This window comes from Corvus cornix, chromosome 2, assembly GCF_000738735.6.
Source record: "Corvus cornix cornix isolate S_Up_H32 chromosome 2, ASM73873v5, whole genome shotgun sequence".
In the NCBI taxonomy this organism is placed as follows: Eukaryota; Metazoa; Chordata; class Aves; order Passeriformes; family Corvidae; genus Corvus; species Corvus cornix.
This window is the reverse complement of record NC_046333.1, coordinates 3,077,831-3,094,648: the sequence shown is the minus strand read 5'-3', so window position 1 is coordinate 3,094,648 and position 16,818 is coordinate 3,077,831. Positions and strand designations below refer to the sequence as shown.

General features: G+C 42.4%; 1 protein-coding gene across 9 annotated transcripts in view; it reads left to right on the top strand.

Moving 5' to 3' along the window:
* Positions 1 to 16,818, top strand: part of ADCYAP1R1 (ADCYAP receptor type I) — a 137,719-nt gene that overhangs the window by 78,110 nt on the left and 42,791 nt on the right. For all 9 annotated transcript variants that reach the window (XM_039549635.1, XM_039549641.1, XM_039549640.1 and 6 more), the window contains one exon: positions 7,321 to 7,428. In XM_039549635.1, coding sequence (XP_039405569.1) covers positions 7,321 to 7,428 — 108 coding nt within the window. The remainder of the gene's footprint in view (positions 1 to 7,320; positions 7,429 to 16,818) is intronic.

Below are 16,818 nucleotides of genomic sequence, written 5' to 3'. Positions count from 1 at the left end.
CATACTTTTTCCTAAGTCCCTCTCCAGCTCTCCTGGAGCCCCTTTAGGCCTTGGAAGGGGCTCTGAAGTCTCCCTGGAGCCTCCTCTTCTCCAGCTGGACACCCCCAGCTGTCCCAGCCTGGCTCCAGAGCAGAGGGGCTCCAGCCCTCGAAGCTTCTCTGTGGCCTCCTCTGGACTCATTCCAACAGCTCCACATCTTTCCTATGCTGGAGGTGGGATCTCACCAGAGCAGAGCAGAGCAGAGCAGAGCTGCAGAATCCCCTCCCTTGTCCTGCTGCCCACCCTGATTTTGGAGCACAGTTGGCTCTCTGGGCTGGGACTGCACAGTTCTGGGTCTGGCAGAGTTCCAGGGTTGGTGCCCAACTCCAAACACCTCCAGAAACACCATTTCTGTGACAGGAACTTCTCCAAGACACCTGCACTTTGAAATGTCAATTACTTTTGAAAACCATATCCCCATACTCAGGCCACGCTCAAGCCCTTATTTATTTTGGTATTTACCTAGATTTATAAAGGAACAGAGAACTCCTATCTCATATTCCCCTCTCTCTGAAAGGCTTTATATGTAGTGTGCCCTTTAGAAGTTATTGTGCACCACATAATTCACTTTAATATGCTGCTTTGTTACATTGCGTTTCCTTTGATATTACTCTCCTGAAGGCAATACGACCTTGAAGGTGATATTTTAAACCAATAAATGAGGAGAGGAACCGAAAATCAAATGCAATGCTGTAGGCCAGAAGGACGGATTTTCATCTCAGGCCTTTATTTCCCTACATGAAAAATACAGAAGTCTAACATTTATGTAATTACATTTTTTCTTGATTTGCCAAGGGAAGAAATTTTATGCAAATTCTTGTCTGTTCCCTCCTGTCTGTGTATGAATCCATAAATTCCATTGCCCATCGCTCTTTTACTCCTTAGTTCAGTCCCCCATGTATGAAAATGGCATGCTGGATACAAGAAAAATATCAAAATAATAATTTTCATAGAGAAGGAGACAGGGAGGAGTTACATGCTTTGTTTAGAGGAGGGAATGAGTAAACAGAAAGTTACTACAGGGGTTTGCTATCCAAAAAAATATCCCTGCTTTGCACCTTCTCTTGCCAAAAAGTTGCCAGGGATGAGAGGAAGCATTTTGCACTGGGGCAGGATAAGGACATTGGAGGATTTTGTGGAAACTGGAAAGAGGATTTTAATATAGAGAGTGTGAGTAGAGAGGAGATTGTGATAGAGGCACCATAAACAGGACATAAATCTGCAAAAACCATAAGAAAATAGGACACAAATCTACCAAAAAGAGGGGTTTCTACACAGTCTTGGTGGCACAATGGCTCTGTGTTGGTGGAAGATAACAGGCTCTGTCCTCAGCTGATTTAAAATAAGGTCCATTCCTTCAACTCTGTGAACTTCACCTATGGGGCTGCCTGAAATCTGGATTTATATCTACCCACTAGCAAACTGTGACTCTCAAGACAGCCCTAGACAGAGGAGAAAAGGAATATAAGCAACTGATGCCTAAATGTCTTAAGCTTTTTCATAGATTTCTAACTTTTTAGATTTTTAACATATGTCTGTAGAATTTCTAGCACTTTCTTGCACTTTAGAACAGTAGTTACCCTTTCTCACACATTATGTCTCCTTCTTGAAATTCTATTTAGTCTTAGGGACACTTTCCACCAGACCAGGTTGCTCCAAGCTCCCACTCTTCCATGGATGGGACATCCATCACTTCTGTGGGCAACCTGTTCTGAGATAAATTATCACCTGGAGATGCTTATTTTTCTTCTCCTGATTAGAAAAAAGCAACGAGAGAAAGCCTAATTTTAGGTTTTCCTTTCAAGAAAAGGATTTCTAACAAGGACACCCTGTTTTGCAGCAGCACGTGGGAGACATAAGATAGAGGGTTAAGAACCTCTTGGAGGGACTCCAGTGGGGCAGGGTGGGTTACCAGGACAACCAGTCTCCTGATGTGGCCACCTAAAAACAGGGACTCGACAGGAATAAGGGAATAAAGGTAGGTATTTATTTGAAGGGCCTTCAAAGGTACCCCTGGGCAGGCCAAAGGCAGCACACGAGATGGACCCCAGGGCACGAGTTCTTCACACTTTTATAGGTTGGGTTCGTTTGCACATCAGGGTTAATTCTCCAATTAAAGCTTCAGTTAATGATGTAATTCCCCTCAGCTTGCCCCCCTTAGAGGCTCTTTGGTTTACACATTTGGGCCTAGGACGGTCTGGGTGTCCTTGCAAGCGCAGGCCCAGAGAGGCTTTGTTGTGTCTGCCCAGCACAGAGAGCAGAGGTTAACAGGCTACAAGGAACTTCAGAGTTACACACCAGGCAGTGCAGGATTTGAAAAATATAAAAGTTAAAACCTAAGGCATCAATGGGATGCAATTTCTAGATATCTTAATTAATTAAACTTATAAAAATTGTGAAAATCCAATGCCAGGCATGCTCACAGGGGTATTTTGTGCACCTGAAAGCTTTCATTAAAAGACTGCTCTTTATGTTGTCAATCCTAATATTGTTTGGAGGGTTTTTCTTCCGATTCCAGGCAACAGGACCATGAACAATTTCAGAAGAGCTGTTTATCACTGCTCTCCTGCCAGCATGACTTGCTTTGGGGATTTTTTTGATTTTTTTTTCTCTTGGTGCTTGTCCAGAAATTTCAGGCAAGCAGGAGCCTTTTAGCTGCCAGGAGTAGCAGGTTAGGGAGAGTGTGAAAGGAAGGACGGGAACAAGGCTTGTGAGGACCTCCATGGAGGCAGGACGACTAGAAAGGTATTAGTGCTGGGTATAATTTAAAAAATGCATCAGAAGATTCTGCAAAGATAAATAATTGTAGTTTCCTTGTTAATAGATATGGCCTTTGAAAGAGCTGGTTTTTTTCAGTGTCTGCCAAGTCAGATCCATCCTCAGGTGTGTGAGGCACCTCCCTCAGCTTCAACAGTGTGGAATTTAAACTTGGGTGTCATGGGTTTCACATGAAATTCATAGAAAATCCACAATATAAAATCCACAGTCTCAAATTCACATATAAATTCATATAAATTTCATATAAACAGTGTGCTTCAGCTAAAAGCACTCAGTTTTTTGAAGAAAAGTACAAAGTGGATCCAGTCACAGGGAGCTCACAGTCTATACATTAATTTTATTTCCCTTCTACAAGTAGAAGTTTGAGGCAGAGATATGGGGACTGATCATGAGGGCTTTTAATAGCAGCCACTGTGGCTTGCACTGTGTTCCTCAGGGACATGTCCCAGCCCTCAGCTGGACTCCTTTTCTCAGGATTGGGAAGTCTCTAAGGGACACTGTGGAGCCACTGGTGATCCCTCTGCCCAGAGAACAGAGTTGGCTCATGGCTACCCCAAAAGACCACACAGACCCTTCAGGGAATACAAACTTGTAAAAAACATTTCAAAGGCAGCTGTCTAAGTTAAGCTTTTTCATACCCTCCTTCTACTGAGTATAGTCTGTGAGGAGATGCAAGTTCTCTTTACAGGGTGGTTCACCACCGGTGCCACCTTAAAATGGGATTATTCCTGTCTGGAAAGTCTCCCTCCCGGAGCTACAGAGGAATCTTTGCTTTGCTGAATAGGCCAAAGGGTGAGGCTTGGACATCCAAAGTTGAACTAATCTGGTCTTAACCTATAGTGGCATGACGAGTTTGTGTTTCCTCAGAACTCAGCAGCAAGGAATAAGGGCTCCCAAAGGATCATCCATCCCTCAAAGGAGAGGAGTGAGTAAGTGGAAGCATTTCTCTGCCCATCCTATGAGAAGGACAGAAGCACTTACCCAGATGCCAAGTTTTGCACCACTTCTGTTACCTGGGATGAATCCCACAGTGTTCACCAAGCAGGAATTCCAGCTGCAGGGTGCAGTGCAGACATGGGAAGGGAAGGCAGGATTTGTGCTTTCTGGAAACAGCTTTGAGTTGTGCCAGGGGAGCTCTAGATTAGATATTGGGGGAAATTTCTTCACTGGCAGGGTGGTCAAGCATTGGAACAGGCTGCCCAAGGAAGTGGTGGAATCACCATCCCTGAAAGTGTTTAAAAACATGTGGATGTGGCACTTGGGGACAGGGTTTAGTGATGGACTTGGCAGTGCTGGTTTGATGTCCTGAGGGGGTTTTTCCAACCTTAATGACTCTGTAAATCTGTGATTGTTTTGTTTCCAAAACCATCCATCAGCAAAACCACTTTCTGCAATTTTTTTTTCATTCTGTCCCATGTGAAATCTTACTCTTTAAAACCATTCCTTGTTAATACTGATTCCTAAGGAATGATGAAAATTTAGGAAAATTTGTCCCCTTGAAGCTGCACCTTGCATTGTCTGAGCCACCTCTTTCCAAGCCTGCCTGGGCATCCCTACGTCACTGGGCAGTGGGGACATTGGCCAGTGCCAGAGGAGACCCTGCTGGGCAGTTTCACACTCAAGTCACTTTGATTTCCGTGGGCAGATTTCACCCAGCAGGAATTCCTGGCTGTAGCATGGTTTACAAATGCAGGGAGATTGTGCACGCTGGCCTTTATTCCATTTAATTTTTTTTATTGTTGTTGTCATCCTTTTTTTTGCTCCAGGTTGTTTGTTTCAAATATAGTTTTCCAAGTGGGATCAGACAATGTTCTTATTGATGGGGAAATCTTACAATCTCCATCTCTCCCCTATTTTAAGGTAAATTACTTGACTTGCTGGTTCTCTCTCCCTCTCTCTCAATGTCAGCACACCAATGTTTTCTAACACAATGAACTTGTAATATCGTTTTAAATGGGGCTGGTTTTTATCTCAGCATGGTATTACCAGAAAATCAGCCACCTGCTACAACTGAATTTCATCCACACTGCCATGGGATGTTTATGCTGTGGCTGTTTCTGTTCAGCAGCCTGAGGATTTCCTTGTATTTCTCTGCTTTGCAGTATCCCTTGCTGTCCCAGTGTTTGAAAGACAACAATGTTGAAAAAATATTAAGGAATAAGGAAGTTTTTCCTATTCCTATTCAACCCAGTTAATTCAAGCACGGCCAACAGGTGTTTCTCCAAAGATCTCATTAACCACTGATTATCTCCAGCATCTCTTGTAAGCAAATGTCTCATTAACGTGGATGTTCACACATAATTTACTTTTGTAGACAGTGCCATACTTCAGTGACCTATAAACCTGTTGCTGCACATCCTGAGATGAACATGGAAAATGCAATTCCTACTGCGTGGACAGGCACAAGCTATCAAAGACAATAAAATCTAATAGCACTCAATGTGGTCTTGATTTCCATCTTTAGTACATAAACAGTATCATAAAATCATGGAATCACACAATACCCTGAGCTGGAAGGGACCCACAAGGATCATCTAGTCCAACTCCTGGCCCTGCACAGGACACCCCAATATCCCCACCATGTGCCTGAGAGATTCCAAACCTTTCAAACCCCAGTTTTTGAGACTTTTCGAAATGTTCTAGTGAATTACAGCACTCATGGGAAGAGATCCTCATCTGGCAAAGGAAACAATCTGGGGTAGGAGTGGGAAAAGAGAGGAGAAGAAGCAAGTGTAAAGGATTCCTTTATTTTTAGCCAGCTCCTGTGAAGATTTAATTTTTGCAGTAATTTTGTATTTTGGTGGGTCTGGCGAGGCTGAGGGATTTTATGCAATAGGGTCAGGATTTTACGTGTTTATTAATTTATATTAAGTGATCTGATACAACATCCTTTAGTTTGAAAGAATATTTCCCAACTGCTTGTGCTATGCCATCACTGTGATGTGTAAAATGTTGTTATTACGATGTTGAACATCAAAACAACAACATTGTTTGATGCTGACCTAATTCCTCAAACACCAGCTCACTCAGAACTGCTCTACTCACCACACGTGGTACTCTCAGCCTTGTATTTTTGTGAGAAAACGTAGGACTTGGAAAAAAGGCCCCAATTCCAGTCCTGAGAACATTCCTCCTCCACTGATGGGGATCTGCTGCTATCCCCAGAGCTGATGGAGCCCACACAGCTTTTACAAGTTCATCACCCACATCTCGTTATACTGGACTTGTGCTGGGAGGAAAGGAACACTTGGATGTATTATCTGCTTTTCCTGAAGGTTTTATTTCCCTTGGCATGCAGTCAAAGAGAGAATTTTGACAGACAACCTCATAGAAAGTCATGGAGCTGGAGGGTTTTTTTCAGCTGATAGGATTATTTGCTCAATCTCAACATCAAATGCAAATAAGCAGTGGAAATATTTAGGTTTAGTTCTTTCTTTTCCTGCTGAGGCAGAAGATGATTTCTATTTGAGATTCCTTCACTAAGTCTTTTTCTTTTTTTTTTAACAGCAGGAAATTTGAGAGATTGCTCTGAGTTTTTATGTACACTGGATAAGCCTTCTAGGTTTGTGGTGATTTGCAGAATTACAGGAAGATTTATTCTTCTTAAAAGCCAGTTTTTCACATCTCTGGCACAGAGACCAGAAAGAAGCTGGAGCTGGGTTCTTTTACTGTGTTTACAATAAATTTACAATTAATTTTTCTTACATCCCAAGAGAAGACAACTCCCACCCACAGTCCCATCACCTCCTCTTTCTGCCTTCATGTAGCAGGAAATTGGGATTTTTTACCACTCAGACCCTTACTCCAAAGTTTGTTACCTGAAGCCTCATCTTTGAACTGTTATTAAAGGCCTGAATCCATCCTTAGCTTATGCAAGAAATCGTTAGAGGCCAAAAAAATCCTCTTTTGGCATTGTGAGTTTATATTCTCTAGAGCAACGACTGCAGTAAAAACAATGAATGATGTTAGGACAGTTCTTTGGTAAGGAAGGACATTTTTTTTAGAGAATAAGCAGGATGGAAGAGTTTGTCTCACACATCCACAGAAATGGCTGCAGGATGAAGCAGAAATGAGCAAGTTTCCAAACTTTCACAAGGATTAAAGCCAACAGAAATTCAAAGACTTTAATCAAAGATATGGTCCATAAATCTTTTTTTTTTTTAAATTAACCCAGTATTTCTGAAAGATCACTAAATAGCAGCAGGTTTCATACTCACAAGAAAATTTGTTTCTGGTGTGTTGGAGTGATTTAATTGGGACTAAGGAATGTCATCTTCTGTGGGAGCAGAGGCTGGCCATTACTGTGTGATGCTACTATGGATTTTATGCTATTCCTATGAATGAAAAATATTTTTGTCCCAGGGAAATTGACACTGTTTATTATTCTAAACGAGAACATTTTTATTTCTAGAAGGAAGAACCAACCACAAAGCTCAATAACAGTGTGAGGAAAGGGATGGATTTCCACCACTCACATATTTTATCCCTCCCTCTCTTCCACAGGCTGCCCAGGAATGTGGGACAATATCACATGCTGGAAACCTGCAAGTGTGGGCGAAATTGTCTTTGTCAAGTGTCCTGCACTGTTCAGATTTATCATCTCTGAAGATGGTAAAGTATTTTCTCTTTGTTCTTTGCCTCTGCCTGGTAAAGCCTCATAGCCAGCATGAGTGTAAAACCTCACTTAGATCCTCAGGATAAAGGGAGATCAAAAACTCTGCAGCTGGGCTCTAGTTATAAATAAATTGCAGAAAACCAGGATATTTGTGTGTAGATACGTGTGTGAGCACAGGGTGGGAGGGAAGGTGTGAAAAAAGCCTTCATAGACTACACAACATGAAAATATCACAAATTTTAACTCCTGAAGGGAATCTTCTGCCCTTGGGTCTGACTGAATTCAGTGGGGACCCCAATCTGTGTTTGGGTCTTGGGTAACACAGTTGGGATCTATTTTAGCAAATAATTAAAACTTAGAGCAGCTTCTGCTTGTGCTGAAGGAGAACATAGGCTTGAGATGACCAATGTGAGGAGCTCCCATGCTGGGGGTCAAGGAAAGAGTTAAAGATTTCTGGAGGGAAGCAGATGTTCCATCACACTTTTTTTGTGGGCTGTAGAAATGAGACATAAACATCCTTCAGGCCCTGTGCTGCTAATTAACACTGATTGGTCCATTTGCTCCCAGCACCCACCACGCCCTGCAGATCCCTTAATTAGCACTGTCCTTTGAGGGACAAGTTCATCACTGTCCCCCAGGATCCTTTTTCCCAAAGTTTATGTTACCAATTAATTATTCATTTACAGCCTTGAGTCCAAAATCTGCTTTTTCAGCATCGCCACACACAGAGCACCATTTCTGGGAGAGAGTGTTTCATACTCAGCTCCAGGAACGCTGAAATCCTTCCTTTTAATACATCCATTCCAAGGTGTCCAGGCACAGGCGTCACCTATGTCACCTAACCCATGTCCCACTTTATAAACAAGATTAACTCAATTTGACCTGGTCCATAAATAGAAATATTTTTCATTTATTTAAATTAAATTATTTAAATAAAAATAATTAGGTTTTTTATTGTATTTCTTTATTACACTTATTTAAACCAACATTTTATTTAAATAAAATCAGAAATTTTATTGTATTTATTATATTGACTGCTTCCATTTATTTAAATAAAGATGTTATTTATTTACGTTAAATTATTTAAATAAAAATGATAAAAATTGTTTACTTTAAAAAAGTATTTCTTTAAATAAAAATAATAGAGCCTTTAAAGGAACAATTAAAAAAAAACACATACATACATATATATATATGTAAGCTCTATTTATGTTTTTATTTATTCATAGGCATATTTATTTTACCTATGTCAAATAAAAGGCTGAAATAACATTTTTAGATAATTTTCCCAGGATTTACAGACCTCCTCACACACTGTGCTTCCCACTTGGCCTGTAACAGAGTGACAGTGTGGCCCTAAGGGAGGAATATTCCATCCAGTGGAAACATATGTCCCGTTCCTTTATCTCCTCACGGGATCCCCAATAAAAGTGGCAGCTGTTACCTCGTGTAGGGCTGGGTTTGAGGGGTTTTGGGACATCTGTTCAGTAGGAACAAACCCAAGATTCATAATTCATTAGATAAACAAATAAACATTTAATCTGGAGTAGCTGGAAATCTCGGCAGATGTGGCTGGGATTGCGCTGCTGACCCCAAGGTGGAATTATCAACATCCCAAAGCACTCTCCTGGGTGAATCAGCATCGGCTTTGCCATCATTGCTGCTAATTTTAATTAGCCAAGTGTATTTGTTTCAATGAGGGTTTAATGAAAAAAGTCACATTTTATGATGGTTCCCTAAATAAAGGGTTATTAGCGAACTAGAATGTTTCTAAGACACGGATAATCACATTTTAGGGATTGTTAAGGTGTCCTCTGGCTGCTGCTCTGTTTCTAGAATATGGAGCTAGGCTGGACATGAACACTAATATTTATTAATAGTAAAATCAGTCCTAGTACAGCAACGTTTTTATATGACCACAGATCATTTTTACAAACACAGCAATAACTTGAAATTATATTTTTTTAAATCTTGTGCTCTGAAGCATCTGTAGGTACAATGTAATCACAGGGGAATCATGGGATGTGCTAATCTTTAGGAGTGGATAGGAAATACCTTATTTGGCTTTGGATATTTAAATTTATATGTGAAAGTCTGAAGAGATCACATGGATTTCTCGTTCAGTGGATAGAAATCAATGGGCACTTGTAGAGATGCCTTCTCTGACCCCTCTCAAATGCTTCTCTTGAGGTGAACGAAGTCACTGCAGAGGCTGCTCATTTTATGAATTTCTGAAAGGAATCTGACTGCCTTTACTTGGATGTCTGATTTCCATATGGAGTAAAATGGGAAAAAAATAAAAGAGACTACAAAAGAAAAATTAACTAACTAAGCTGTCATCTGGAGTGATGCTTTTTGGAAAAATTAGCTGTGTATTTGCTAAAAGTACCAGCTGTTGCTGGTTTTTATCTGCTCTGCTTTAACCTTCACTGCAGTGGAACCAAGGAGTAACGTTCGAGCTGCTGTCAACATCATGCAGAAAGTCCAAAGTGAAATTCTGAGTTCTTGGCAACCCTGCCTTCTAAAATTCCATTTCACCTCTCTGATCACCAGAATTTTTCATTCCTTTCAGATGCAGACTGTGAACGAAAACGTAATTCTCAAAATCTCTCCCCTGGAGATTCCATTTCTCCAGTGGAAAAAGCTTATTAGTTCCTGAGTCTTTTCTCATCTTGTAAATTAGGGATTGCAGTGGCTTTCCTTCTAGATACTTCCCAAAAATTCACTTGATTTCCTCTTCCACATGGATTTCTTTGATTGATATCCCTCAATCATTATTTCCACCAGGAGCTCTCACTTCCATGACCTCTCTGTTGCATGTTACAATTTCTCCAGTGCCTTCCCAGCACAGGCCCCAGAGACACCCACTCCACAGCAGGATATATTCAAAGCATTCTAAGGCATCTTTGCAGAGGTAAAAAGAAGAAAACCGTGTCAAGCTGTGGTGTTACCTCTCAGTAGGACATAGCAAGACCTGGAGATGGCCCTAACACACTGATCTGCACTCCCAGCTGGAGAATTTTCTCTGTTTTGTTCTTTTTTCCCTTCTTATTTTTTTTCCTGACAGAGGTGACACTGCCTGGCAATGGAAACCTACAGAAGCAAAGTCTGTGCTTTTTTCTGCTTTTCACTGTGGAGCTGAAATATTCTGGAACCTATAAACCCACCCAAATGGACCACGGAATGAAAGTAAATAACGATCAGAAATGAGCGTGTTTTTAGGTCTTTGATTTGCAGTAAAAAAAAATACAAATTGTACTAGACAGTTTCTGGGCATTGGCATATGCTCCGCATTTGGAAAATGCTTTCATTCACAAATCCAAATGATAAATATGAGCAGCTCTTACTGAATCTTCCAGCAATTTCATTTATCTGGTGCTCAGTTCAGGACACTCCCTGCTACATTTACCACAAAATATGGTTTTCCCATGTACAGCAGGGAAAATGCTCCTAATTTTTACCAAAGGCATAAAACTTATCCTACATTGGTACCAGGATTAAGGGTTCCTAATTAAAATCCAATAGAATAAAGAATGTAATCGGGTATTAGAGAGTTTAAGAGGGAATTACATCCTATGCTCACATTTCTGAACCAAGCTCTTTGGCTTGTTGCTTCTCTTGGTTGAACACAATCAGTGCTCAGGCAACGAGCTCTGTTATCCCAAGAAATTGGAAATAGTTGGTCACTGATCCCATTTAAACCACAGGGAAACACTCAAGTACTTTGCTGTACTAATTAATTGATTAATTGATTCTGTAAGAACCCGAAGCCTCATAAGTGCTGCACTAGAGGTGCCACGGGTGGACAGCGGGATTTACGAACACAGGGTTAATTGGATTTGGGAAGCAGTCTGTGCCCGAGGTTAGATGTTATCCCTCATCAGTTAGAATAAGATGACAAGAGAAGAGTTAATGAGAGGGGAAGTGATGCTCCATCTTCATTTTGTGTCGTTCTGGAGAGACAGTCCTGGTAAAGCCTTTAAAAACTCCCAAACTGGGAGAAAAGACAAGAAAAGTCCTTGACTTCCCAAAGTGAAAGCTGGTGACAATATTTGCAACTTACAAGTTCTATTAGTTTGGGTTTTGTATTGGTAGTTTTTTATTTAGACAGGAAGAAAAGGTGACTGTTAAAGGTCAGGGCCCTTCTAGACACCAAAATGTCCCTGGAAGATTGTGCGCTTATTTTCTGCTGAGGTAAAAGACTCAGGGTTTTGTTGCTACTACTGAAATTAAGGTCAGCATTGCTGCAGAGTGAAATTGGAAATGGCATTTGCCTGTCAAAACAGCAAAAGGTCAGTGCAAAGGTCCGGATTTCTCTTCAAGGATATCTTGCCTGGATGAGTGTTCCAACATCCTGCTTGAAAACCAAGGGAAGGAAAACCCTGTAAGCAAGGAGCTGTCTCTGGAAAACACATATGACCCGTCCCATAGCAGTCTCATCATGGGAACAATAATGAGCCATTGGAGCTTGTTTATATTTATTTATTGATGTAAGATCCTACATAGCATTCACAAGCAAGTTGAATGCAAAAGTATCTGTTTTATGTATAAACCATAAATGTATGTGCATATATAATGGCACTTGATAGATAACAGGTCATTTCCAGGTGGTTTTCATCCCTGGCCTTTGCAGAGGCAGTAAAGCCATGGGATTGCTCCAGCTTTTTCCAAAGAGAGGAGGACAAGCTATAACTAAGCCTCCTCGGTCACAGCATCACAAAGTCCATCTGCAATGCAGAGAGAAATGGGAGGAAAACACTGTCATCAAAGGATAGCAACTGGATCTACTTTTCTAATCAAGTAGCTGAGGCCTCTCAGATGTTTTCTAGCAGAAAAAAAAAAAAGACATTTTGTGGCCTTTCCCACCAAATTATGGGGACTCTGTGCCTCTGATACTCAAACGGGCAGCATGAGCAAGAGCATTTCAGCTAAAGATCAAGTCCTTGGCTCTCTGCAAGGGGACATCCTGCCGTGGCCAGGGGAAAGCTGTAACACAGCTCAAGACCTTTGTCAATGATCTGAGAGCTAATTTGGCCTTGGGAAAAAAAAAAAAATCATGCACTTTGGGAAGAATGCAAGGGTGGAAGATGCTGAGAGCTGCTGAGTGGTTTGGAGAACACTTGGACTGCAAAAGGATGCAGATTGAATTGTAGGTGCAACATGGGCAGATCCTTCAACCTTTCTTAATTGTCTTTGCTCCTCTTGACCCAAATGATTGGGAAAGGAGTTCCAGGCAATTGCAGGATTGTAGGTGTGGTGGGCACACATTCATTCTTACCTTTAAGCAAGAGATTTAATTTGCTTTCTTCTCGAGAAGTCATTTCAGGACCGATAATCTTTTTTTTTTCTTATTTTTTCCTGGTACTTGTTTGAAAAGCATTTGATTTTCTCTCAAATACGATCCCTGCCCTCTTCAGAGCTAGGAGACTCTCCAAAAGCAATTGCATTGATCCTGCACTCTGATGGATGCTCCTGTGACAGCCAGACTCAGAGGAAGGACTCACATAAGGTTTAGATGATGCTTAGTTGCTATGGTGACCTCAGTCCACTTCTAGTTTCACATCCTTTAACAGGAAAGAGGAAGAAAAGAATAAAGCCATGATTTCCCTTACATGTTATTGATCATATCTGTGCATCAGTCCTACCTTAGCCAGCCCTGTGTGCTCTGGCCTTTCTCTTCTCCATATGGGACCTCACTGGAATTCTCCCATTATTTCCAGGCATGATTCACTGGGTCTTTTTGTCCCTGTGCCCTGAAAGTAAACTGGGATATAGGAAGAAATTAATTATATATCAGTTCTGTCCCTGCCTTTACTGCAATGTCTTGCACAAACCACTGGGTAACAAAGAGTTTGCAGAAGTTCCTCTCATGGTAGGACAGATATCTAAACCCAAGCACCCTCTGCAAGTGCCAGTCTCTCTGCCCTTATGGGAGAAGGCTTCAAAACCAGGTGAACTTATCTTCAGGTAGATAAAGTGGATGGAATGAGTTTGCCCCCCAGGATCAGTTACTCAGATGTCCTCAGGCACCAGTTCCTATTCAAACACACAAATATGAACCCTTGATTATCCTCTGCCCCAGTTTTCTTGTTTTCTAATTTTGTGTGAGCATTATGTTCACAAATCCCTTTGTCAAGGCAAACAGTGATATACAATAAAGGGTAGAATAAGAGAATCCCAGAATGGGTTGGGTTGGAAGGAACCTTAAAAATTTTCTTATTCCAGCTCTACTGCCGTAGACACCTTCCACTATCCCAGGTGGCTCCAAGCCCCGTCCAGCCTGGCCTTGGACACTTCCAGGGATTCAGGGGCAGCCACAGCTTCTCTGGGCACCCTGTGCCAGGGCCTGCCCACCCTCACATGGAAGAATTCTTCCTAATATCCCACCTAACCCTGCCCTCTGGCAGTGGGAAGTCATTCCCCCATGTCCTGTCACCTCCTGCCCCAGTATAATGACTTTTAATCTGTAATTTAAAGTATTGGCTATAGAGCATGAGGCTGGAGACTCCCAACCCCCTGGAAATAGTTGTGGGAAGCACTTAGCACAGGGAAAGGTGTGTGAACCTGTAGGGCCATGTACTCTGTGACCTCGCCTGCCTGCTACGTCCTGCAGATCCTGCTAATGAAACTGCAAAGGCCAAGCAGCTAATCCCGGATTAATCAATCAATTACAGAATCACAGAATGGTTTCAGTTGCAAATGACCTTAAAAATCATTTAGTTCTCACCCCCCTGCCATGGGCAGGGACACCTTCCACTATCCCAGGTTGCTCCAAGCCCCATCCAGCCTGGCCTTGGACACTTCCAGGGATCCAGGGGCAGCCACAGCTGCTCTGGAAAACACAAAGAGCCCTAACAAAGGAACTGGGATGGTTGGACAGTGTGTGTGGGACTGTGTGTGTGCAGGCACAGGATTGGGCAGAGGGCTGATGCCCCTTCTAGGGAAGAAGCAGGCAGGGTATGGAACCAGTACCCGTGTGGGGAGCTCAGAGAGCTGCAGAAAAGCTGCTAAGTAGCCTGCTGCTCCCGACTGTGGCTTTGCCAGCCGGCTGAACAGATTGCTGGAGCAGGAGAGCAGCAGGCAGCCATGGGGAAGGGAGAGAGGAGGCTCAGCGTGGTGGATGCTGCGGAGTCGAGCGTGAGAGCTCGCTGATTTATTTCATATTTAGAAATTAAGTGTTTAAGCTTCTAATCAGTGCTATATAAAACAGGAAAAAAAAGATTTCAATTCCTGCCCAGCCGCATATCTGGACAGCCGGATAACAAGGGGTTGTAAATGTTTTCCACAGCCTCCCCCTGCCATAGTCGCACTTTCTGTAGGGACACAATTAACATGCAATGAAAACAGTGCAGGCTTTGTGCATTGATCTTAATGCTGTCAAAATCCAAAACCTTCTGGAGAATTACCTTTGTGGAGCAGCCCTCCAACCCTCAATACGGAGATGAGAACAACAGGGCTACGGGAGAAGTGTGGGCGAGCCAATTGAGGACAGAACCGCTTTGGAAGCCTTTCATCCCCTCCCACCCCGCCACTAATAAGGGACAAATGCTGGAACAAAAGGGTTAAATGCAAGTTGTGTTCAGATAAACAAAGCCACGGGAGGCCAGGCAGGTGCCGTGCCAGCTGACACCAGGAGCAGCCAGCACAGATTTGGCACCAAGGAGGAGATCTAAAAGGCTCCGAGGCTCGTCGTGCACAGGCTGGTTCTTGGCTTCAGCTTTCCCCGCCCTGTCCACTTTACATCAGGAGCAACAATTGCTTTCATCGAGTTTCTCATCAGTTGTTGCACGGTGAGGGATGAGTTATGTGTTCTGGGTCTCAGTAAATAAAAATCAAGGAGGAAAGTCTGATAAATATGCAAGAAAAGGGCAGGAAAGGTCTGGGTCTCTGCCACCAGCTCCGTGGGGAGCCACTGGCAAATCCTTCCACTTCTTTTTTTCCTCCTTCTTTACCTCTTCAGGCAGAAAAAAACAAAAATAAGGAATATTTTCTGCACTTGGGCTTTGGAACTGAGAATTCAGCATTCTGATAGATCTTCTCTAGGATTTCTAAGCAGTGCTGCAAATAACATCATATTAACAATGTCAATTAAAGCATTAATTGTAGATTTGCTTCCCAAAGAGTGACACTTACTCAAGTCTGGTCAGACAGTGAATAACACAGCCTGACAATACACTGGATAAACCATCCTGTGTCGAGGATAACAGCAGCTTCCTCAGGGCTTTATTGACTGATAAGAGCAATTATTGATTTAATAAGTGATGTTATAAGGCACTGTTTAGTCTCTGCTGTCATGTCCATATTTCCATAGTTTAACTACACGTGAGAAGCACAGATGTCATTCAAATAAATCATAAAATCTGATATTTAAGATGCTGTTATCATAGAATAATAGAAACATGGAATGGCTTGGGTTCAGCAGGAGCTTAAAGCTCATCCAGTGCCACCCCCTGCCACAGGCAGGGACACGTTCCACTATCCCAGGTGGCTCCAAGCCCTGTCCAACCTGGCCTTGGACACTTCCAGGGATCCAGGGGCAGCCCCAGCTTCTCTGGGCACCCTGTGCCAGGGCCTCCCCACCCTCACAGGGAGGAATTTCTTCCTAATCCCCAAACTAAACCAGTCCTCTTTCAGTGTGAAGCTGTTCCTCCTCATCCTATCACTACATGCTCTTCTCAAAAGTCCCTTGTAAATGTAATCCTTGAGTTAAACCCCTGAAAAATGTGTTTCCAGTCAAAATAAAGATGAAAATCATAATTTATTTATTCTTCATTTCTGGAAGAGCAACGCATTTCATTAGCCCATTGTATAATCACATCAGTGGGCTTTCTCTTCTTCATCACTGAAGTCAAATACACCAATTTCTCATTGTTTGTGTCCCGAGAGTAGGACAGCGAGAGGGCTTGTGGGAAGGCCCACGCAGTCCCCAGAGAGGGGTCCTGTAGCCTTGCCCACTCCATCCCTGACAGCAGAGGAAATTTGCTGAGGGCACTCTAGAGTCTTAAAGGCACTGAGGTGAAAAAATAACCCAGAAAAAAAAATCTTTTGAGGTCATATTGTGATAAATGAGAATAACTTCCCCATGTCTGGGATTCTTTACAACCCTTTAAATGCGAGGTCAGGTCTTCTCCCTCTCTATGTAAATCCATCAAATGTTAAGCACATCCATTTGAACTCCATTGCGTTCTCAGATGTGTGAGGAAACATCAACGATGCCATGGGTTTCTGTCGAGTAAATATCCGTATTTTGAGCAGGAAGCATAAATTACATTGTCTGAGAGAAGGGCAGCAGCAGCAGCAGGCAGGAATTCAAAGGCAGGTGGTGGCTGTATGTTCCCTCATTACGCCCTGTTATATGTATAAAAATATATCTGTTGGTATATATA